This window comes from Drosophila obscura, unplaced genomic scaffold (genome assembly GCF_018151105.1).
Source record: "Drosophila obscura isolate BZ-5 IFL unplaced genomic scaffold, ASM1815110v1 contig_30, whole genome shotgun sequence".
Taxonomy (NCBI): Eukaryota; Metazoa; Arthropoda; class Insecta; order Diptera; family Drosophilidae; genus Drosophila; species Drosophila obscura.
This window is the reverse complement of record NW_024542818.1, coordinates 2,356,230-2,378,275: the sequence shown is the minus strand read 5'-3', so window position 1 is coordinate 2,378,275 and position 22,046 is coordinate 2,356,230. Positions and strand designations below refer to the sequence as shown.

Below are 22,046 nucleotides of genomic sequence, written 5' to 3'. Positions count from 1 at the left end.
TTAGCGAAGCCTGATTTAGGTTCGGTTCGGTTCTACGCGCTCATGTTATTTAATTATTATGCTTAAAGCTCTTTTTTTGGGCAAGGTCATTGAAAAAGTGTTGGTATTGTGCGGCACCGCACGGCACTTCTCTTCTGCTCTACTCTGCCGCTGGCTTCTACTTTTCGTTTCTGCCGCCGCTCATTCGGTCTCAATCAAGGTGAGTCACCTTGGCCTTATTTTCGAGCAGCGCACTCTTTGCTGCTGCTGCCTGCCTGCCTGCCTGTCTGCGCGCATGTGTCCGTCGTCTCGCTCACGCATTGCCAAAAAAGCTCACGACGTCGACAGAGGGCAGAGCAAGTAGCAGGCAGAAGCAAAGGCACAGGCACAAGGCAGAGGCAGAGGGAGAATCAACTGTTGCTGCTGGCATTGTGGAAGGTCATGATTTTTTCGGCAGTGGTATGGGTAAGGCGGAGAGCGGTGTGCGCGCTTAGCGTCTCAATCTGAAACTGAATTTGATTTCCTTGCTTATGGAACTGACTGTTGGAGTAGAGTGGAGTGTGCTGTTAGTCGAGAGCTTTTTTTTTGATCAGATTTATGGCCCATAAAGGTCGCTGTGCGTCCTAACTATGGAAAGGGTATTCATTTTTGAGTTGAATTCTTGTGGAAGGCTAATGACTTTTGACTTTTTTTTGGGCTGGGAAGAACTGCTACCAATAAGGGAAGAGTATTGCGCGACAGATTTCCAGTTATTCTTTCGATGGATAAAACTCGATGGTTTGTTCCCTTTCAAAAACTAAAATACCCTTAAGATATTCTGTATTTTGTGTGTCTGATTTACATGTTAAGTTTCACAGAGTTTAAGCTTCTTTACATTAAATACAATCTTTGTGTTAAATCCCTTCCTTTTGTTCACGAATTCTTTACTAAATATCCACCCATCAATTTAAGGGTATTCACGCTTCGTTTATGACTGGAACAAAGCACACTTGACATATTTCATTGTTACTTGGCTTTTTGATTAATCTGTGGAGTGCCTCGCTGGCGTTGGGCACGTGCTGGGGGCAACAGTGACAGAGCCCTTGCCATTTTAGGCCTACACAAGACAAGAAATACGTTCGGTAAATGTTTGTCATGGTTTTTTCTCCGGCTGCTTTCGTGCCTCTTGAGCCCCCAGAAAATGCATAATTAAAACATATTATATTCATAAACGAAAACGTACGAGCAGAAACCGAGAGCCACGACTACTCGGACTTGCACTTGACTTGGCCTTGCTGGAGTCGAACGCTCCGCTCCGTTTTGTGGGTCTTTTCGCCTTGAACCTCGTCAATGTGCCGAATTGTATGTATGTATGTTGTGGGTAGGAGGCAAAAAGAGGGGGTGCAAAGAGGTAGAAACAGAGAGAGAGAGAGAAGTTCGAGTTGAGGCAGCAGTATGTGCTTTTGGCTGGGTTTTTCGTCAATGTTTTGGTTGAACTTGCCGCAAGCCGCAGCAGCAGCCCAGCCACAGAATGCCAAGAAAACAACGTAGTAGTTACCAAAAAAAAAAAAAAAAAAAATATTACGCGGTCGCAGACCTACAGAAAAGCAAACGTGACTTAAGGTTAGCCATCATATGGTGTATCTACGTATCTGTGTATCTGTGAGATACATACATCGGCACGAAGCATCTGCTGCTGCTGCTGGGGTATTTTTTGGTTTTTTGTTTCGCTCCTCCCTATGCTTCATTTTCATATTTTTAATATCAGGGCACATAACTTTTAGAACTAGTTTAGATGACGGCCCAAAGCCACCATCCACCCCAAGGCTGCAGCTCTGCCCCATGAGCAGCAGCATTCAACAAATATTTCCACAATTGGTCGGAGTTAAAGGCATCGTGTGGATTGCTTTTGATTTGTCTAAGGTTGCCCCCACCCTTCCCCCTTCATTGTTTTCGTTCTGTTCTGCTGTAACTACTTAATCAAATATACGCGCCGCATTTGGGGGTCGGTTATCAGGCAAAGGAAAGCAAACAAAAGATCAGAGGGGATTGCGATTCTTGGATTAGTTTAAATCGATTGCGCAGATATATTTGATTTGACTTTGGTCACGTTTTATGGGGCCCTGGCTAATACGTTGAAGAATTTACTACGTAAATCACTCTGATGAATGGTCTTGAATGGGAACTCTGGAACGGTTAAGTGATAGAGCCTGAAGTGGAGGGGGGTTTAAGGGGCTTATACCATTTACCGCTGGAAAGCATTATTCTCACTAGGCCAAAGCAGATAAGGAAATAGTTAAAAGCGAAGCTAATCACAACTCAAGGAATTTTGAGGTTTTCTCTGTCATTCCATTCGAGTTCCCATTTTAGGGCCGCCTCTAATTTTAAGAAGTGTCCGAATTGGAATTTTCCACTACATTTTGAGGAATCTCCATTTTATGCCATGTGCACAACAGGTCGTATGATTAATGTTCATTTCTAGAATAATCATTTGACCTCACCCTACATGTCGTATGCTCATCTGTTAAGTATTCAGTGGATCTAAGGAAAGTTCGACTTTGGCATGCATCCTAAAAAGTTTTCGTATAGGTTGAAGATTTCTCTTTATAAATATAAACTCTTGATTTTATTCTAATTCTCAATGATCTTAAGGATTTATGTAAATTTTGGTCCTTTTTATTTTTATATCATATTAAAAGACTAGAAGCAGCTTAGCCATTTCAATAGTAATCCGTCGATGTGTATTCATTTGCTTCCTGCTAAGTAGAACCCAAACCCTTTCTAGCCTTTCCTGGGGCTTGGTTTGGTCCCCTTCTTAATAACTTGTAGCTCTATTTTAGAAACGAAAAATTGAAGCAGAGAAACAAAAGCGGAGTACTACTCGTACAGCAGCAGCAGCAGCACCTATTGCTAGAGAGTATCTCATATCCATATGTGTGTGATGTTTAGTGTGCGGCGTGGTGTGCGGCGTGGTGTGGTGTTCGCCTGCCTCTCTGTATAGACAATACTTAGATACGAGTATACTATTTTGAATGGTTGCGCTTTGTATTGGCCTCCGAGTGTGTCTAGAGCTTCAATAGCAGGCCAGGGTCATGCGACATGGGAGGGAAAAACTGAACTGACGCGAAACTGAGCGAACTTGTCCCTGTATGCGAGTGTGTGTGTGTGTGTTTAGTATCTGTGTGAGTGTGTGGTGTACGTAGTGCCCGTTATCGGAAGAAAACGCCAAAAGCTCGCGTTCATTGCCTTTGCAAACGTTTTCGATTCTCCCTCACTCTCTCGCTTTTGTTATGCTTTGACGCTCTTTTTGTCTATCTGAGTTTAATTCTCCCTCTCTCTATAACAGAGTGGGGAGGGCTCCCCCTCTTCGACTGAGCATTAGAAATAATCATAAATATTTGTGTGATTGGAAACTCAGATCAAAGCGGCCAAGAAGTAGAGAGAGTCCCAACAGGCAAGCTCTGACAGTGCGGAGATGGAACCTCTCTATGGGGATCTTATCACTAGGGAAGTCAGGGCAATCTTTTTTTTCTTTTCGTATTATAATGAATTTTATTTGCTGCGGGTTTTATTTTCGGGCAATGGGAATGGGGAAATGTTTTTTCGGTGAGGCTGGTCAGTAATTCAGATCGCGGTAATACTCGTGCTCGTACTGCTCGTACCTCTGACAGATGTCAAGGGAACGCTTTGGTATGGAAAGGGTCTAGGGGTCAATCGGCGTTGTTTATTGCATATCCCCCTACCCTATCGAAGGTCGCATGCATAATTTCGACGTGCAAATCTCTAAATCTTTTGGCCATTTTTGACTTGGTTTAACCACAAAACGAAACCCAAAATGAAACTGATTGACATGTTAATGCAATAAAAAATAAAGCATATTTTATTTTGCTGCTGATGGCAGTTTTCGTCGATCGCTTCTTGACTTTTGGCATCGAATTCTGTTAATTGGTTACCATCCAAAATTTAGGTCTTAACTGGGCCATGGATCGGACCGACGGACAGGTCTCATATTCTAGAAGACAGCCACAAAAACGGAATCCATATCCAAATCAATCCAAAAAAAAAAAAACTGATGGTCTTGCAATTTCAGAGTTCTGCGAAATTTGTGGTTTTTTCTTCACCCTAAAAACCTGGACATTAGTCATGTTCGACATAATGAAAATATGAAAGAAAAGCGCGAGAAGGCTATAAAAGGTGTTGCCTTTGTGTTAGAAAACAGGCAAAAGAAGCAAAATATAGGAAATAATACTCGAAAAGTCAAACAAAGAAGAGCTTTTGATAATAATATAAATATTTCTATATTATAGCTTCAATATTTCATTACTGTTTATTTTAGTTTTATCCTGAAAACCGACTGCCCATCCCATATGTGCATATATCTGGATTCCTTCAGCTATCTAAACTTTTAATAACCATTGCACTATAAACCATAAATATTGCATATATTAGCCATATGAATTTATGTATGACCCCCGTCCACCGACAGCCGATGACGAAATAGAAATATAAAAAGCTTTTTCGCGCCATTCGCTTCCTGCATTCGGGGCGACTGCTGGCTGCAGCAACTCCCCCTGCAATCGAATCGCATTGCGATTGCAACGCTGCATATGAGCGATCTACAACCGAAAAGTTCTCGTGGAAATTCTGGCCAATATGTACTATGTAGCATCTTACCATCTCAAGTAAAAGTAATCCAATTGGCGGTGTATCCATTATGTTTCGGCATGCAGCAGCAATAAAATACCATATATAATATTAAATGTTTCAAGTTTTTCTTGGGAATATTTTCCACTGTTTCCACTTGCACAGAAAAAGTTGTTGTTTATGTAAATATTTATTTGGATAAACTTTCAGGCACTTGTTGGTTGGTTGATTGGCTGGTGGGTGGGACGGTTGTGGGTCTGGGTCTGGGACGGGGGACCAGGGATACAAATTACACAAGACTCCTCTTTCTTGGCTCTCAAATTAACTGCCAATTTTCGATAGCATTTTTATGACATTCACAAAATCTTTAAGATTTTTCAACCCGCGGCGGATCTTTTGTAGCGCATTTTTATGGATTAAACAAACGATCGCATCGGATCGGTTGAGGATTGCACTTTTGATCGGGGGATATTTTCCACAGCAAATCGTTTAATTAGCGACGCGACGGTGACGGCGGCGGCGACGAAACTGGCAGTGGCAGTGACAGTTGAGGGAGCGCGGGTGGAAGGCACACACGCTTTTACAGTTACGTTTTAACAATTGATTTTCGTTGCTGGTGCTTTGTGTTGTTGTTGTTGTTGTTGAAAAGCGAAGGTAAATGTAAATTTGCTTAGCTTTTTTTGTGTTTTTGGGGGGAAAATTGCGTCCGTTACAACCAGCCGTCAAAAGGCAACTAAACGCTTTATTTTTGCACACAACACAGCGAGGGACTGCACTGAGACGCAGCCAGAGATAGAGACAGCACACGCACACACACTTGGACAGCGGCGGCAGAGAAATACACGCGCGCGTTTGCTCAAGTTCATGAGCATGAACGTTTCGTGCTCATGCAGAGAGACAGACAGAGAGGGAGCATCTGTGTTCGTGAGTGTGTGTGTGTGGGAGAGTGAGCTTAGAGAGAGAGAGTACAGAGTGCAGTTTCAATTGCAAAGTAGCTGCAGTGCAAAAGCTCTCTCACGAAAGAGTAAATCAGCATGTAAAGTGGGAAAACGGTTCATTTTTTATTTTGCCACGAACTGGTGGGCTTTTCTCTTGTTTGCGCTCTGTATCGTCTCTTTAAAATGAAACATGGAAATATCTAACGTAAAGCGTAATAGCTGGACCTTGTTTTTACCGGCTATTTATTAAACAAAACAGAAAATGCATACAAAAGCGAAACTTAAGTGAAATCTTTGATGGATCCAACCATATTCTCTATATATAATATACAAAGCGTGCCTGAAACTGTATGGAAAATCAAGTGACGCCTGCGGCTCCTTCTCTACGTGGTCTTCAGCGATGTTGGGATCTTGGGCAAACCAAACTCGTCCGTCTCGATACCAGTAGAGGTCTATAAAAGATTCATGAAAATGTCATCTCATCCTTGCATTCGTTGTTGTAGACAGGACACAAACCTTTCCCGGTACGATGCTGTCGGCGCCTGGCTCTCGACTCGGGGCCTCGGGTGCCTTGACCACATCATCCAAATAGCTGGAGTCGTCATCCAATGCCATTTCATCGCCCAAGGCATCCAGCTCAGCCTGCAAATCATCATCGTCCACCTCTGGCATGCCGTAGGTGCGACCCAGGGCCTCCTGCACCTCATCCGCCTGCTCGAACATGTCTGCCATGTCATCTTGGATGTCCTGCGGGAAGAAAACAGTGTTGGCAAGTATTTCATACCATATATAAATACAACTCCACCTCGATTTGATCAATGTTGATCTTTTTGTATTCTGTCTTCATCTGCTTGACGCCATCCTTCATGGCCGCCACCGTGGCCTGAGTATCCTTGAGTGATTGCGCGGCATAGTTGGCCTGTTCCATGTTGAACGACTGGTTGCGCAGAGATTCAGACTGCTGTTCGTAGCTGTGGGGGAACACACCATTAGTTGCAGTTGAAGTCGTATCTGTGTCTGCACTTACGCTTTCTTTTGTTTGAGCACTCGCAGAGCCTTTTGCTTAACCGAGTTCTTGGCTGGTCCCTCGCGCATCTTGGACATTTGCTCGCGATATTTACGCAGCTCCGTCTCCAGCTTGGCGATCTTCTCATCGATGTTAGTGGCCCGAGCATCGACCTATTTGGGAAATTACAAATGTCTCACTTCTTTGTTTACAGTCTGCTTATTTCTTCCACTTACGCCCACAATGCAGTCGTTTAGGCTTGGTCCCGGCTCCTTGGGCTTACCGCGTCCAAAAAGGCGATTCATTTTCGGGTTTAAATAGGCTTACGCACCGAACTTTGTTAAATTTTTTTGGGAATTTCGTTTAAAATTTTGTTTGATGACTAATTTTCAGTGTGACCGCGGATTTATTGATAAAATATATCATCTGACCCTCTGATAGTTGAGCCATCGAAGGTTTTGAATGTTTTGAAAAAATCAATCGATACTATCGTTATGGTATCGGGCTCAAATAATTATTAAAAAAAAATTGAAACCTTTTAGGAATTTGTCCATTGCAAAAATTAGATGCCACCTGTCGATTTGTTTACAAATGTGTCTTCGTATTTTATAGCAGCCAATCCAAACATATCAAAATCGCAACGACTGTAGCTCGATACTATCATGCAATACTAGCTAGCAGTAAAATATCGATACTTCCATATCGATAGTTAGTTCCTATCGATAGTTCCCTCGATGGTTTGACACCTCTAGACGGACCTGTAGCACCCCACCCAGATAAAATATAATACACAAACCAAGCATAGTTAATGGGATCTAATATATATATAATTAATTAATTATGAAATAGAATTTTTTTTGTGATCCCCTCGCATGTATCGCATAAAATCTCAAAGTCGCTGGGAAAAAAAGAACTTAAATTAAATAAGTTTGTTGTTCGTTGTTGCTTGTGTTGCAATTCGTAGTTGTTGCGCCCCTTAAATAGTTTATACAAAAAGTTTGAAATATCAATCAAGTGATATTGTGTTTTCAAAAAAAAAAAACGCCGTTAGGTTTGCTTATCGCACAAAGGTATCGATCAATCGATGCATACATATGTTAGTCTATTTAGCATCACTAATATCTGGCCCTAGTCCGCCCGCCATCACGCCTCCCATCACCTGGAAACCCTTGCTGAACTTTGCACGATTGCCATAAAAGATTAGCGAAATACGGAATCGCGTTATCAGAGATAGACCGAGATTAATCGCGCCATTTAGTCTACATTCAAAACTCAGTTAACGGACATTCGACAAGTGGATTCCAGAGAGTGAGAGCGAGAGAGAGAGAAACCGGTTGCCGCTTGTGGACGGGAACAGAGTTTTTGGCAGTGCAGGTGTTCGATTCGATTGATTTTCACCGCATTTGCCACGCCAACAAACAACAGCAGCCACAACCACAGCCTCCGTGAAAATGCATGAGGCCTACGTGAACATCAACTCCATTCCAACCCACATACTCACGTGGGGCAGGTGGATCGAGGAAAAGGTCACCGAGCAGGAGGTCGTCATTTGCATAACGGGGAACCCTGGGCTCCCGGGCTTCTACACGGAGTTTGCCAGCACCCTGCAAAAGCAACTGGGAGATCTTCCGGTGTGGGTGATTGGTGAGAGATGGTGGAAGAGCAAACCCGGAAGAATGTTCCTCTATTTTTCGCTTATTTTCGTATAGGACACGCGGGCCATGACGATCCGCCAGAGGCGAGTATCCGCGAGGTTCCCCAGCTGACGGGCAACGAGGAGATATTCAATCTTGACGGCCAGATCAAACATAAGGTGGCATTCATCGAGAAGTATGTGCCCAAAGATGTGAAGATCCATCTCATCGGACATTCCATTGGCGCGTGGATGATACTGCAGATGCTGGAGGAGGAGAGCGTGCGGAGCCGTGTCCAAAAGTGCTACATGCTCTTCCCCACAGTCGAACGCATGATCGAATCGCCCAACGGCTGGGTCTTCACCAAGGTCGCCATGCCCCTGTACTCGGTGTTTGGCTACATCTTCTTCAGATTCTTCAATGCCCTGCCCGTCTGGCTGCGCCTCCTCCTCATCCAGATCTACTTCCTCATCTTCTCCATACCGCGAGCGTTCCTGGGCACCGCCCTCAAGTACTCCAAACCCTCGGTGGCCGAGAAGGTGGTGTTCCTCGCCGACGATGAGATGTCCCGAGTGCGCGGCCTCCAGAAGGAGATTATCGAAAGGAATCTGCATTTGCTAAAGTTCTACTACGGCACCACGGACGGCTGGGTGCCCGTCTCCTACTACGAGCAGCTCAAGCAGGACTATCCGAAGGTGGATGCCACTCTGGATACTAAAAAAATTGACCATGCCTTTGTCCTGCGGCACTCGCAGCCGATGGCAGGTATTGTACGCGAAATGATTCAGCAGAGCCGTACAAACTGATCATCAAACGAGCCCCAGGATCTCTAGAGGGGAATCCTCCTGCTCCTCCATCCACTGCCTTTGTGTGGCGGCAATCAGTTTTTGTTATTTCTTTTTATTATACTCTTTGCAACTCTCGAAGGACACACTAAATATAGTCAAAAATATCTTGCAAAGCGCTGCTGGCCTGTGTCTTTCAGTTGGCCGCAGGAGCCGGCGAGCCGGAGGGACTGCGTGATCCGGACTTGGATCTGCTGCCAGATCGGGAGCGCGAACGAGAGCCCGACCTTGACCTCGAGCCGGACTTTGAACGGGAGCGAGAGCGGGATCTGGACTTTGAGCGGGAGCCTGACTTTGAACGGGAACGTGAGCGAGAGCCAGACTTGGAGCGGGATCTGGACTTGGATCGTGAACGAGAGCGAGATCGGGAGCCCGACTTGGAGCGGGACCTGGACTTCGAATGGGACCGGGACCGCGATCTTGCACGGGATCCGGACTTGGAGCGAGATCGGGCACGTGAGCCGGACTTCGAGCGAGATCGGGCACGTGAGCCGGACTTCGAGCGCGACCGAGAGCGTGATTTATCCGATTCGCCGCCAGATTCAATGCGATTCTTGGCCCTCTTACGCTTAGCGGCACCATCGCTATCGCTGCCACTGCCCGAGCCACTCTTGGGACTTCTGCTACGCTTGCGGCCACGATCGCTGCCACTGCCACTTCCACTGCGGCTGCCGCTGGGCGAACGACTGGCGCGACTGCCACTGCGACTTCTGCTCCTACTCCTGCGTTTGCCATCGCTCTCCGACTCGCTCGTGGAGATGGTCTCCTTGGACACGATCTTGAGACGCTGCTTGGCCGAGAGCTTCTCCTTGGACTCCTTGGCTCCCGCGCCCGGCTTGGACTTCTTGCTCTTCCGTTTGCCCGACTTTTGGCCACTGCCACTGGGCTCCTCCTCGCTGTCGCTCTCGTATTTCTCCGTCTTGCGCTTGCGTCCGCTGCCACCCTTCTTGCGCTCGCCCTTGCTCTTCTTTTTGGCAGGTCGTTCGCCGCCCTCGCGTGGTCCACCCTCGTTGCTGTCGCTGCCAGAGATGTAGTCATCCTTGCGTGGCCTGCCGCTGCCCTTCTTGCGCTCCTTGTCCGGCGCATCGGCAATGATCAGCATGTTCTTGGTCTTCTCCACATACTCCTGCCGCTTGGCCAGCAGCTGATCGCGCGACGTCTGGGCCTCCTCCTCGCGCCGCTTGCGCTGCTCGGCAATCTTTAGCTTGAAGGCCTCGCGTTCCTCCTCCTGCTTGCGGCGCAACGAGCGCTCCTCCTCGTCAATGCGACGGGCGCGACCCACATGGTATTGGGCCTGCGACAGAAGATCCTGGCAGGTGTTGGCCTCCACGCCTGCGACCTCGATATTGAAACGATTCTTGTCGCCATGAACGGATAGATATTGGAAGTATCTGTTGGATTAGAATAAAGTATAAATAGGGTATACACAGGGGGCCGGAGTGGGTGAGACTCACTTGTGCGCCAACTCCAGTTCGTGGACTGCTTGCAGGACCACTTCCAGGGTGGATTTCTCATCCTTTAGAATGGCCATGGCCAGGCGGGAGAGCACGACGGCAATGTTGAACAGCAGCACAGTGTCCTGGGGGGCCACTCGGCGCGCCTTGAGCAGCACGGCCTTGGCCTCCACCAGTTTATTGGCCCGCAGATAGGCCCTAGCGAGGTACTGCATCACCTCGACGTTGTTGTGCCTGTAGAACTTCTTCATGCAGTTCTCGTACATCTGAATGGCGCTGATGTATTGCTTCTGCTCCACATAAACGTGGGCAATGTTCAGCCAGACGTCGGAGAAGTCGGCGGTGGCCTCGCGCACCTGAGCAAAGATATCCCGCGCCTCGATGACGCATCCCTTGTGGGCCAACACAGCGCCAATGCCATTTGTGGCCCAAATATTGCGTGGATCGTTGCGCAGGACCTGCTTGAATATGGCCAATGCCTTCTCCTGATGCTTGCGCTCCTTCTCCTTGTCGCGGCTCGGCTGATGCAGCGTCTGGAGGGAGAAGTTGCCCAGGGCTATCAGGGAGTAGGCATCCGTGGATGTGGCTGGATTCTTGAGGATCGTCTCAAAGTTCTTTTGGCCCAAAGCAAATTGCATTTTGGCCAAATGAAGATTGCCCAGCAGCGAGCGAGCATCCGGATTGTCGTTGTTTATGTTCAGGGCATCCTTGAAGAAATCCGATGCCACGAAAATTAAACCCTTGTCCCTGGCCATGCAGCCCAGACGGAGGTAGCAATCGATGTAGTTGGGATGCTCCTTGAGGATCTCCTTGTACAGCTTGTCGGCCACATCGTAGCTGCTCATGGCCTCGTTCAGCCGCGCCAGATTGTACTTCATGGTGACTTGAATGGACTCGTAGTACTTGACATCTTTGTCCATTTCAGAGATGGCATGCTGCAGCGCCGACTCCAGCTTGACCTTTGCCTCAATCAGATCTCCCAATCGGTAGTGCAGCGACGAGACGTTGTTCTGTATCTCTGCAGGAATCTCATACTTAGCCTTGTCCTTCAGAATCTTTGATGCTGTGAAATAGGCGGCCAACGAAGCGGCCAGATCATTTTGCTCGAGGATCTGGGCGAGCTCTATCCAGGCCTCGATGTCATCCGGGAACTGTTCGGTGACCTTCTTCAAGTGCGTCTTGGCCATGTCTCGCTTCGACTGCGAGTTGGAGTGGGCATACAGAGAGCCAAGGATCTTCATTGTCTCGTAGTTGCCAGGCTGAATCTTGAGCACCTTCTCAAAGCATTGCGCTGCCTGAAAAGTGAATCATTTGTTAGTAATTCACCTTGGGCAAGGGGTATCCATATCCTCATCCAACTTACATTCTCTGTATCCCCGCGATAGATGTACATCTGTCCCAGGCCATAATGTGGCAGGACAAAGTTTGCCGGCGCTATCTGTGTGGATTGGTAGTAGTATTGAAAGGCCTGATCGTAGTCACTTTGGGCATGAAAGCTCCTGGCCAGCTGGTAGCAGCTCTCGGCGCGCATTGCCTCGTTCTCCGTGTTGTGGAAGGCGTGCAGTGCGAGATGATGCACCTTCTGGTAGTCTTTTTTGAAGAAGAAATGATTTGCCAGATGATTGAGCACCATGGGATTGGCATTGTCGATGGTGTAGGCCTTGGAGAGCATCTGCACACCCACTTTATTCGACTCGGGCTCCAGTTGATTGAGCTTCAGCACGGCCAGACCAATGAGGGCGCCCACGCATTGATGGTCCAGCTGCAGGGCCCGCTCGAAGGCGAGTTTGGCCTTCTCGGGATTGCCCATCTTGAGGAAACAGTGGGCCATGCCAATGCGCACATTTGCCGGGCAGTTGGGGTTCGTTCGCAGCGCTTTCTTGTAGAAGGCCATCGCACCGCGATAGTCCTTGCGATTGAAGGCAATGCACGCCTTGCCCAGCAGTGAGGGGATGTTCGAGGGCGACTGATTCAGCACAAAGTTGAACTGTGCGTCCGCCTGGTCCATCTTGTCGCCCTCCAGCAGGCAGAAGTAGGCCCTGCCTAGCAAATGGCTCTGGTCGTACATGATGATCTTGTCGGCATTCGTGTAGAGGTTCGTGGCCTTCATGAAGAGCTCTCTCTTCTTGTCCTTGGACTTCTCGCGATAGGCCTCCTGGACATAGTGGGCGGCCAGCATGTCCAGGGCCCGCATGAGATCCTTGTCCGAGTCGCGATACTCCTTGTTGGCCTCGGGGCCACGAGAGTCCTCCAACAGCGTGACGAAATCATCGGTCTTCTTTTGCTTGTAGTATGCCAGCTGGAAGAGAGCAGAGCGCCATGTGGCCACCATTGGAAGTGGATTCAGCGGATGGGAGGGGATTCCTTTGACTTACCGACACATTCACCCATACATGCAATGGGGCTCGCTCCTGCTTGAGGATACTCAGCACCTCAAGGCAGTCCGGCAGTTGATCGGGATCCACCTCTATGACCTACGAAAATGCGAAACATCTTGGCCTCTGTTGCGAAAATGCAGGTAAGACGCCTCAAAACTCACCTCATCGGTGTCCTGCAAGGGTATTTCAATGCAGTTGGACATGGCTGGATCGGTTTTGGCCTAGAAGCCAACAATCTGAGCACGAGTGACCGGTTTAGTGGCAAAAAATGTGCAGAAAAAAAAAAAAAACTAACTCAATTTTCCATTCCGCGTACTCTTGCTAGAGGTGGCAAAACATGCGGATAGGGCCATTCGATAGCTGAAGAAAAATGCTGCCGACAACGATAGCCATACCTATCGATACTGAGTGCTATCGAAAAGATGGGTAGAGAGAGAAATTGAAAAACCCATAAGAAAAAAAGCAAAACAACAAAACAAAGATAGGAAAAATGTGCAATCTTTTTTAATTTTAGACAATCAATTCGGGCAATAAGATGTGCTAGCGGATAAGATAAAATGCAGGCCTTGGGCAGATCGGGTCACAGTTTGGTGGCCAGTTCCAGCTCGTTTCTGTACGCCACATCAACAAAAACAAACGCACGCACACATAGATGTAGTCGAACAGATGTTTTGTGCCTATTACGTAACTATGCGAATTTGGCGCAAAATTCAATGACGTTTGGAGCCCCAGCTGTATCAGCAGCAATAGCTTCCGCAGCAGTCCCAACACGTGAACGAGTTCCCCAGACGACGCGGCGGCACTTGCACAGTTTTACTGTCCCTAGGTATTCGCGATATTCGGCCAGCACCATCATGACCTCCTACTGCAAGGAGCTGCATCTCAAGCAGTATGACATCATTGGCTTCGACCTGGACGGGACTCTGCTGCGGTACAATCTCACCAATATGTCGGCCCTAATCTACGATGTGCTGAAGCGCTATCTGGTCGAGAACAAAGGCTACTCCGAGACGCTGCTGGAGCTGCCCATGGATCTGGACTTTCTGCAGAAGGGTCTGTTCCTTGATGGCCCGCGTGGCAATATCCTGAAGCTGAGTAGCGAGGCACAGATACTGAGGGCCACCCATGGCACCCGGCAACTGACCAACGAGGAAATCGTGGCCATCTATGGCCCAGAGCGACAGTGGGAGGTTACCACATCCTTTTACAAGGATCCTCTGTCCACCTGGAATGGTGCGGCCTCCGAGCAGATGCGCTCCCTGCTGGACTACTTCGATATGCCCAGTGCATTGGTTTTTGCCCAGGCCGTGGATGTGGTGGACAAGGAGAGCGAGTCCCAGCCGCAGGAGTACGAAGTGTGGCGCGATCTGCAGGCTGGCCTTATGCACATTTTCAGCAGAGATCACTTCTCCAACGACATTAGTCTGTATTTTAAGAGTATGCGGGCGGATCCGCAGAAGTATGTCCTGTGCACGGACAGCAGCGTGATGGACTGGCTGTCGGCTCTGAGGAAATCCGGCAAGAAACTCTTCCTGCTGACGGGCTCCAACATTGATTTTGCCAATCTGACGGCCACTCAGGCGCTGGGCAAGGACTGGCAGCAGTATTTCGACTTTGTGGTGACCTACGCCAAGAAGCCGGGCTTCTTCACCATTCAGCGTCCCTTTCTGCGGGTGGATGTGAAGGGACTGAAAGAGCTGGCCAACACGGAGCTGCCACAGGATGCAGGGGTACTCAAGACGGGAGAGATCTACTCGCAGGGCAACTGGCATCAGCTGCACGAGGCACTCGCCAAGCTGCTAAACAAAGAGACCGCCCAGGCCAAAGCGCTGTACTTTGGCGACAACATCATCCAGGATGTGTACACACCCGTGAAGCATCGCGACTTTGATGCCGTGGCCATTGCCGAGGAGCTGCTGATGGAGGAGAAGAATTATCCGTATTTCGCCGAGCTGGACTCGCAGCTGTGGGGCTCGTACTTTGCCATCGGCTGCCAGCCCACCCTCTGGTCGAACTTTATCAGCAGCTTTGCCCAGATCTGTGTGCCGTCCATGCAGGAGGTGGCCCAGACGGCGCCCGCCCAGCGTATTGTGTGCACCAATCCGCATGGCTTTTTGCCCAAGTTGCCCAAAGAGCTGGAGACGGTGAGTCCGACGAGCTGCTGGCAGGGCGGCACTGGGAGTGGCACGTGATTCCCCACACCACACCCTCCACCTTCCTTATCATCGTCCGCTGGTGACAATAAACGATCTATGAACCCCCAAGGCCTTCGACTCGCAGATAATCAACGCCGCTGCATCTCATCAAAATTCTACAGTCGTACAACAAAATTTGTATTCAGTAATAACAATAAATTGGATGCCAGAAAGATCCGCAGCTCGCAGAGAGGAAATCTACTGTAAACATTTTGCACTCTGGCCGACTATACAGTGTACGTCTTAATGCTAAGCCCTTTGTAATTGAATCATAGACAAAACAAATTGATCATATATGTAATAGAATAGACAACATTTTTTAGCTAAAATTTATACGAATAACCAAACGTATTGCAACTTTTAGAAGAGAATTTTCTATATATATTATACTCCCGAAACGCAGTGTACATGCTAAAATTAACCCATGTTGACCTTCACTTTGTACAAATATTTGCTGCATAAACAAAAGTAACTGCAAAATAAATGGGTTGTGTCTCCCCCCGAAAGATTTCAATTGAGAAAACGCGCGAGGCATTGCAGGAGATTGGCAATTGAAAATTCTGTAAATTGAAACACTTGACAGCTTTTCTAAAATGGATTTTAATTGGCATGGACATAAAATCTATTGTGAAAAAAAACCTGTCGAGGAACACAACTTTATACTTAAGTTGAGAGAACAGACACCGCGAATAATAAATTATATTGAATACTAAGAGAGAGCAGGATAGGATTACATCCATTAGACGGCACGCTCGATGGCCAGGGCAATGCCCATGCCACCACCGATGCACAGAGAAGCGATGCCACGACGACCGCCAGTGCGCTCCAAGGCATAAAGCAGCGTGACCAGCACTCGGGCACCCGATGCACCAATCGGATGACCCAGGGCAATGGCCCCACCATTCACATTCACTTTGGTGGCATCCAACTGCAGATCCTGCAGCACAGCCAGGGATTGGGCAGCAAAGGCTTCGTTCAGCTCATACAGATCGACTTCCTCGCGTTTCCACGAGAGTTTGGTCAACTGAAAGAAGGCAGAATATGAGAAAATGAAAGAAGAAGATGGGTTTTAGGTTTACCAAAGCTTCCACAGCTGTAACCGGTCCCAGACCCATTACCCGTGGCTCTATTCCACTTTGCGTCCAACCCACAATCTTGGCCAGCGGTTTTAGGCCCTTTTTGGCGACCTCCTCGCCGGACATCAGCAGCACAGCAGCAGCGGAATCATTCACACCCGAAGCATTGCCTGCGGTGATGCTGCCGCCCTCTTTGAAGGCTGCTCTCAGCTTCTGCAGACCCTCGACAGTGCTGCCCGCCTTGATGTACTCATCCTTGCTGAAGATCTGTGTGCCCTTTCGATCCTTGATCTCTACGGGGACAATCTCCTTGTCAAAGTAGCCCTTCTGCTGGGCCTCCTCTGCCCGTATCTGTGACTGAACGGCGTACGAGTCCTGGGCCTCGCGACTCAGATTATATTTCTCGGCAATAATCTCTGCGGTGAGGCCCATGGAAATGTTCTCCATGGCATCGGTGAGGCCGTCATGGAGCATCGAATCCACAAGAGTGCCAGGACCCATTTTCACACCCTGCCGCAAATGCATGACATGGGGAGCCAGAGACATGCTCTCCTGGCCGCCAGCAATCACGACATTGGCATCGCCAGAGCGGATGGACTGATAGCCCAGGACAACGGTCCTAAAGAGTTGAAAATGGGCTTAGGAAATGGTTTTCTAAAGGAGAACTCACACCAAACCCACTTGAGACCTGAACCGCAGAGCATATTGATGCCATAGGCTGGCACTTGGATGGGCAGACCCGCCTTGAGAGTGGCCTGACGTGCGGGGTTCTGGCCCTGACCCGCAGTGAGCGCCTGGCAAAGATTTACATAACAAACAATTAAGTAGAAATTCTCTGACGAAGCAAAAACGATAAAAGATAAGCAAATGGGAGTTCGTACCTGACCCATAATGACTTCGTTGACATTTTGGGGCTCCACATTCGCACGCTTGAGCACTTCCTGGATGACCACGCTGCCCAGATCGGAGGCTTTCAGTTTAGAAAGCGTTCCACTGAAGCTACCTGTTGAGTCGTCGGTGCAGCCGAAAGAGAAAGTTACCAATTGGAATTTGGATATCGCATGGCACCTTCTGGCGCGTGTGCTTCGATTTGTTTACCTATGGGCGTGCGGGCTGCGGACACAATGTACACGTCAGACATGGCTGCTGGATACGTAATACCTGGAGTCTATGGACTTACAAATAAGAATTAAAATTTAATATTCGAAATTCGCCTGCAGCACAATCGATAAGTCGTGTAATTTTATAGCACTGGATTTCTGAATATAGTGTGGACAGACTGAGAGAACCGTGGATTCTTTTTATATAAACAATGCAATGCAAAAGAGTTCTGAAAACTAGCCAATCTTGTAGAAAATTGATGTATCTATCGGATAAAATTATTTGGTTAGGGCTGAGAGGACCAACTAGCTAGTAATATCAAACCGAATATCAAAATCGTGGAATAGTAACGCATCTTGTCGTGTCCCTCAGTATATTTACGGTATTTTATGAAAAAGCAAATGTATATTTGGGTATATTTTTGAGGGTCAGACGGTATATTTTGTCGATACATCAGCGGTCACACTGCAGTACACAGAAAATATTAATTTTTTTGAGAAAATTGGGAAATTTAACGCACAAACCGTGAACAAAAGCCATCCCAGCGAAAGGCGCGATTACCACGCGTCGAAAGGACCAAACGGCAACTAAAACAAGTGGTGATATATACGCATTTCGGCCGTCGCAAGCAACAGCCCTCGCCCAAAAACGCCAACCAGCAGCAGCCACCATACAACACCACACCCCCCCGCACAATCAGCAGCAGCCGCACACACAAAGCACAGCACTCCAGCAGCAGCAGCCCCACCACAGAAAATAGTAAATCAACGCAACAAATATGCAGGCGATTAAGTGTGTCGTTGTTGGCGACGGAGCCGTGGGTAAGACCTGCCTGCTGATCAGCTATACGACAAATGCGTTTCCCGGCGAGTACATACCCACCGTGTTCGACAACTACTCGGCCAATGTGATGGTCGATGCCAAGCCCATTAATTTGGGACTGTGGGATACGGCTGGGCAGGAGGACTACGATCGCCTGCGTCCGCTGTCCTATCCACAGACAGATGTCTTCCTCATTTGCTTCTCGCTGGTGAATCCGGCCTCGTTCGAGAACGTGCGCGCCAAGTGGTATCCGGAGGTGCGTCACCACTGCCCCAGCACACCCATCATACTGGTGGGCACCAAGCTGGATTTGCGCGACGACAAGAACACCATCGAGAAGCTGCGCGACAAGAAGCTGGCACCCATCACGTATCCCCAGGGCCTGGCCATGGCCAAGGAGATTGGCGCCGTCAAATATCTGGAGTGCTCGGCGCTGACGCAAAAGGGACTGAAGACGGTGTTCGATGAGGCTATCAGATCGGTGCTCTGCCCAGTGCTGCAGCCCAAGTCGAAGCGCAAGTGCGCCCTGCTCTAAAAGAAGGATGCTGAAGGCAGGAGCAGAAAGGATGGAGGAGCCCAGAGCAAGTGAAGAAGCAACAACACCCACGAAGCATTACACACACACACACACACACACTTCTATTTAAACGTAATATTATTAACGATAAAACAATTATGTAACCGAGGCATTGGCCACCACCCGTCAGTCGGATGTGGTCCATATCCTTCTATGTTACGCTTTTGCGACTAATTTGGGGGAACCCCAAAACGTTCCCAGCCACAACTTCTTGCTTCTGTTTCCGTTTCTGTTTCGCTATCGTTTCCATGTTCGTTTCCGTTTCCATGTTTGTTCTACATATAATTCAAATCTATAATTCTGTTTCTATTGGTAGTTTTCTCCATGTGCATTAATTCGAACTACAAGTTGTCGCCAGATGCGAGATATTTCTAAACGAAAGAAAAAACCAATGGGGAAAATCTGTAACTGTAAACACGTCGTAACTGTATTTTGTATTATTTAATAACCTTTTGTAATTAAAATTAATGTTGTAAAACTGAGGTAAAACCAAAAAAAAAAAAACATAAAAAAGAGAGAATAGTAAAGGAGAGTAGAGGAGGACGAGTTGACGAGAATAGCCGCATAAAGAGCATAAAGAATAGAGTTCGCTTGTTGATTGTCGATCCCTCGGGGGGCATATCTTCGGGGATCAGGATATAGTAGGGTATTTGAGAGTCAGTAAAGTAAACGTTCCATTGCAATTACACTTACATTATTACACACATATTTGTATTTAGATGTTGTTGGATAGAAAAGATTGAGCCCGATTGATCGGCAAATGAGAGAGAAGCAGGTAACAACTTTTTAAACTTTTGCTAAATCCAGGAACTATCAAAATATATATATATATATACATACATATATATATATATATATATACAATATTATACATGTATGTATAAGATGAGGAAGTCCTTCGTATACTATGTACTGAAATTAAAAAATCATCAAAAGAAAACTGAGCAACTTTGAATACTTTGTACTTTAAAAACCACAAAATATTCAACAAAAAAAAAAAAACAACGCAGAAGAGCAAAACCAAGATAATTATATAAATGTGTCTATTTCAATGGAAATCAATAAAGCATACAACAAAACTATCAACATTCTTTGGCTAAAGAATTAAATTTAAATATTACAAAGTATTGATAATAGATGAAAATGTATGGGCAAGAAATTGACATTTTTTTGGGTCTGATATCTCTTCTGGGAGTGGAGTTATTCGTTTTTAAAGTTAGGATCATTTTCCCTACTGAAACATAGATATGTATGCATATATATGTATGAATGTGTGTGCCATGCACTAGTTGATGCTGGATTATCTACAAACCAACAATCCGCTGCTGCACTGACTGCCTTCCCGTTATCGCCAGTCTCCACTGTACTCAACACAATGTTAAGGAGACAGAATTATCAACCCGAAAGTGGAAATATTTGCTTATCTCGGCGAAAGTTGAAACCCAAAAAAGAAATAATCAAAATCAGCTTGAAGCTAAGTAACGGACTCCACTCCCCTCACTCTTTCACTATCATTCTTGATGTATTGTACACAAACAGTGAATGGAAAAAGTCTAGCCACACCCATAAGGATTGACAAAATATCCATTAATGATGTATTCCTTTTAAACATAATATAGAAGGATATATCAGATATTCAATATATTCAACACTATGGGGTGTCCCAAAACATAATCGACTCACTGTATGCTCATATATATTGATGTGTCTGTGGAGTGGAATGTTCTCGCAGCTGGAAATAAATCTGGAAACAACTAAAATCGTTTTATGTTTATGTTACACACAAATACATGCACACATGATTCCGTATCTGTTTGTGCGAGAGAGCGGAGTGAGATGGGGTCAAGTGTCCATGCGTGTGTGCGTGCGAGTGACGTGTCCATTCCATTGAGGAGCGCAGATGATGGACCCAACGCTGACGTGGACGCTTTTTAATTAGGAAAAAATCAAATCAATTAACACCGGAGGGGGGGGTGTGGGATTACTTAAGCAGAAATATTAGTGTTTATGTTTATCCGTTTATAATGCACTTTTGTCTTAGGTCTAAAGAGAGTTTTACAAAATTATTTGGCATTCGAGTTTGGAGATTCTTAAGCTTTCTTTTGTTTTTTTTTCGCATTGGGGGATTAATCTCAGGGATTTGATTTTGCTTTTGATTGTCTAGTCTAGAACTCGTCGTGACGGGCCAGAGCCTCACCGAACTCGGTGGCCTGGGAGCCCACAAAGGCATCGTATTTGTCCAGGACTTCGGCCTTTGTTAGCTTCTCGTCGTGATCCACATCCGCCTCGAAGATCAGATGCTTGGCCTCGCTCTCGGAATGATCGAAGTCTTGGGGCGTGATCCACTGGCGTACTTCCGTCTCAGTGAGATAACCATCGCCGTCGGTGTCGCGATACTTGCCAAAGGCCTCGCGCTCGCTGGCCACCCACTCGGGCTCCTCCTCGTCGGGCTCCGATGGGCGGTACATGTCGCCGATGTACTCATTCTCATTGATTTTTCCATCCTTGTCCTTGTCCAGGTCTTCCACAGTCTCCTGCAGGACAACGTCACGCATGGTGGGATGGTCCTCGGGATGCAGGAAGGCGGTGAACTCCTCGCGGGTCAAGCTATCGTCCAGATTCTGATCGGCCACGGCCCAGCGGCGGCGATCACGCTTCAGCAGTCCCTTGTAGCTGATGCCTGGACGGTGGGATTGATTAAAGATTGTCCACTGTATCCACTGTATCTTGTATCCACTCACCGTTCTCCTCTTGTGCCAGCTCTTCCGCGGACAAATCATTCAGGAAACCATAGACCGCATCCCGGTACGCATCCCAGCTGATGGTGGCATTGTTTTCGGGATTGTGCTGCCTCCAGAGACGACCAGTATCCTCCTCTATGTAGCGCCTCTGCGTGAAGGAGATCCAGTTCTTCAGCTCCGACAGCGTCACCAGACTGTCCTTGTCCTCATCAATGCGGTCGAATATCACGCCCAGCCTCCGCTTGCTCTCCTCCGGCGAGAGGTTGTCGAACTTCTGGGACTCATCTGGCCCCAAAAAGGCTTCGTGGTCGTACTGCGCATTGTGCTCGGCCCCATCAAAGTGCGGCACATGGAGTGAGTCGTGCTCCAGGGGATTGTGAGGCACTTCTGCCGGTATGCTGGATGCACTCGAAACGCTTATCGCGGCGGCGGCCACAAATAGCAGCAACAACATTCTGGTTATGGTTCTCGACATTGCGGCTACGAGTGGGCAGGCGTCCGTTCAATTCGAGTGGCAGCGGAATTCTGATTTCAATTTTGTTTTGGAAAACGCGTGTGTGTGGCTTCGCTGGAGAGTGGGGGCTGGTTCCAATAACTGGGGCTATGTTAACGTTTAACATTGGAGCACTGGAGCTATGTTAACGCATAACATTGGGGGTGCTGCAAGGCGGCAGAAG

The 22,046-nt window shown here is 47.4% G+C and overlaps 7 protein-coding genes across 7 annotated transcripts; 3 read left to right on the top strand and 4 right to left on the bottom strand.

Annotated features, from left to right (window-relative positions):
* Nucleotides 1–5,744: 5,744 nt before the first annotated feature.
* Nucleotides 5,745–6,956, bottom strand: LOC111076912 (charged multivesicular body protein 5). The gene is made up of 5 exons (XM_022370962.2): nucleotides 6,783–6,956; nucleotides 6,568–6,719; nucleotides 6,346–6,511; nucleotides 6,057–6,287; nucleotides 5,745–5,992 (listed from the first exon to the last, which is right to left on the bottom strand). The coding sequence occupies exons 1-5, from the start codon at nucleotides 6,849–6,851 to the stop codon at nucleotides 5,924–5,926; spliced, it is 687 nt and encodes a 228-aa protein (XP_022226654.1). The 5' UTR covers nucleotides 6,852–6,956; the 3' UTR covers nucleotides 5,745–5,923.
* A 711-nt stretch (nucleotides 6,957–7,667) lies between these two features.
* On the top strand, nucleotides 7,668–9,141 carry LOC111076940 (lipid droplet-associated hydrolase). The gene is made up of 2 exons (XM_022371013.2): nucleotides 7,668–8,190; nucleotides 8,256–9,141. Exons 1-2 carry the CDS (start codon nucleotides 7,998–8,000, stop codon nucleotides 8,984–8,986), a joined length of 924 nt encoding a protein of 307 aa, XP_022226705.2. The 5' UTR covers nucleotides 7,668–7,997; the 3' UTR covers nucleotides 8,987–9,141.
* Nucleotides 9,065–13,184, bottom strand: LOC111076920 (RNA polymerase-associated protein CTR9 homolog). Its single transcript, XM_022370981.2, has 5 exons — nucleotides 13,019–13,184; nucleotides 12,855–12,953; nucleotides 11,843–12,778; nucleotides 10,480–11,774; nucleotides 9,065–10,416 (listed from the first exon to the last, which is right to left on the bottom strand). Exons 1-5 carry the CDS (start codon nucleotides 13,058–13,060, stop codon nucleotides 9,162–9,164), a joined length of 3,627 nt encoding a protein of 1,208 aa, XP_022226673.2. The 5' UTR covers nucleotides 13,061–13,184; the 3' UTR covers nucleotides 9,065–9,161.
* Nucleotides 13,185–13,265: 81 nt separating this feature from the next.
* Nucleotides 13,266–15,558, top strand: LOC111076927 (5'-nucleotidase domain-containing protein 1). The gene has a single exon (XM_022370997.2). The coding sequence runs from the start codon at nucleotides 13,415–13,417 to the stop codon at nucleotides 15,047–15,049; it is 1,635 nt and encodes a 544-aa protein (XP_022226689.2). The 5' UTR covers nucleotides 13,266–13,414; the 3' UTR covers nucleotides 15,050–15,558.
* On the bottom strand, nucleotides 15,344–17,373 carry LOC111076931 (acetyl-CoA acetyltransferase, cytosolic). The gene is made up of 5 exons (XM_022371003.2): nucleotides 17,227–17,373; nucleotides 17,010–17,131; nucleotides 16,810–16,922; nucleotides 16,132–16,747; nucleotides 15,344–16,076 (listed from the first exon to the last, which is right to left on the bottom strand). Exons 1-5 carry the CDS (start codon nucleotides 17,267–17,269, stop codon nucleotides 15,792–15,794), a joined length of 1,179 nt encoding a protein of 392 aa, XP_022226695.2. The 5' UTR covers nucleotides 17,270–17,373; the 3' UTR covers nucleotides 15,344–15,791.
* Nucleotides 17,374–17,663: 290 nt separating this feature from the next.
* On the top strand, nucleotides 17,664–19,710 carry LOC111076942 (ras-related protein Rac1). The gene has a single exon (XM_022371015.2). It carries the CDS (start codon nucleotides 18,008–18,010, stop codon nucleotides 18,584–18,586), a length of 579 nt encoding a protein of 192 aa, XP_022226707.2. The 5' UTR covers nucleotides 17,664–18,007; the 3' UTR covers nucleotides 18,587–19,710.
* An 899-nt stretch (nucleotides 19,711–20,609) lies between these two features.
* LOC111076934 (calumenin-B) lies at nucleotides 20,610–21,928 on the bottom strand. Its single transcript, XM_022371006.2, has 2 exons — nucleotides 21,370–21,928; nucleotides 20,610–21,308 (listed from the first exon to the last, which is right to left on the bottom strand). The coding sequence occupies exons 1-2, from the start codon at nucleotides 21,842–21,844 to the stop codon at nucleotides 20,794–20,796; spliced, it is 990 nt and encodes a 329-aa protein (XP_022226698.2). The 5' UTR covers nucleotides 21,845–21,928; the 3' UTR covers nucleotides 20,610–20,793.
* Between the last annotated feature and the right edge of the window lie 118 nt (nucleotides 21,929–22,046).

What these genes read in the sequence shown, in the direction of transcription:
- LOC111076912 (XM_022370962.2), bottom strand. Translation starts at nt 6,851, where the DNA reads ATGAATCGCCTTTTTGGACGCGGTAAGCCCAAGGAGCCGGGACCAAGC. An exon ending in TCAACATTGATCAAATCGAG is followed by an intron (nt 6,288 to 6,345) that starts GTGGAGTTGTAT and finishes TTCTTCCCGCAG; the next exon opens with GACATCCAAGATGACATGGC. An exon ending in ACAGCATCGTACCGGGAAAG is followed by an intron (nt 5,993 to 6,056) that starts GTTTGTGTCCTG and finishes AATCTTTTATAG; the next exon opens with ACCTCTACTGGTATCGAGAC.
- LOC111076940 (XM_022371013.2), top strand. Translation starts at nt 7,998, where the DNA reads ATGCATGAGGCCTACGTGAACATCAACTCCATTCCAACCCACATACTC. An exon ending in TCTTCCGGTGTGGGTGATTG is followed by an intron (nt 8,191 to 8,255) that starts GTGAGAGATGGT and finishes ATTTTCGTATAG; the next exon opens with GACACGCGGGCCATGACGAT.
- LOC111076920 (XM_022370981.2), bottom strand. Translation starts at nt 13,060, where the DNA reads ATGTCCAACTGCATTGAAATACCCTTGCAGGACACCGATGAG. An exon ending in CCTTGCAGGACACCGATGAG is followed by an intron (nt 12,954 to 13,018) that starts GTGAGTTTTGAG and finishes GCATTTTCGTAG; the next exon opens with GTCATAGAGGTGGATCCCGA. An exon ending in ATGTATGGGTGAATGTGTCG is followed by an intron (nt 12,779 to 12,854) that starts GTAAGTCAAAGG and finishes GCTCTCTTCCAG; the next exon opens with CTGGCATACTACAAGCAAAA.
- LOC111076927 (XM_022370997.2), top strand. Translation starts at nt 13,415, where the DNA reads ATGCAGGCCTTGGGCAGATCGGGTCACAGTTTGGTGGCCAGTTCCAGC.
- LOC111076931 (XM_022371003.2), bottom strand. Translation starts at nt 17,269, where the DNA reads ATGTCTGACGTGTACATTGTGTCCGCAGCCCGCACGCCCATAG. An exon ending in CGCAGCCCGCACGCCCATAG is followed by an intron (nt 17,132 to 17,226) that starts GTAAACAAATCG and finishes ACGACTCAACAG; the next exon opens with GTAGCTTCAGTGGAACGCTT. An exon ending in ACGAAGTCATTATGGGTCAG is followed by an intron (nt 16,923 to 17,009) that starts GTACGAACTCCC and finishes AATCTTTGCCAG; the next exon opens with GCGCTCACTGCGGGTCAGGG.
- LOC111076942 (XM_022371015.2), top strand. Translation starts at nt 18,008, where the DNA reads ATGCAGGCGATTAAGTGTGTCGTTGTTGGCGACGGAGCCGTGGGTAAG.
- LOC111076934 (XM_022371006.2), bottom strand. Translation starts at nt 21,844, where the DNA reads ATGTCGAGAACCATAACCAGAATGTTGTTGCTGCTATTTGTGGCCGCC. An exon ending in GCTGGCACAAGAGGAGAACG is followed by an intron (nt 21,309 to 21,369) that starts GTGAGTGGATAC and finishes CCCACCGTCCAG; the next exon opens with GCATCAGCTACAAGGGACTG.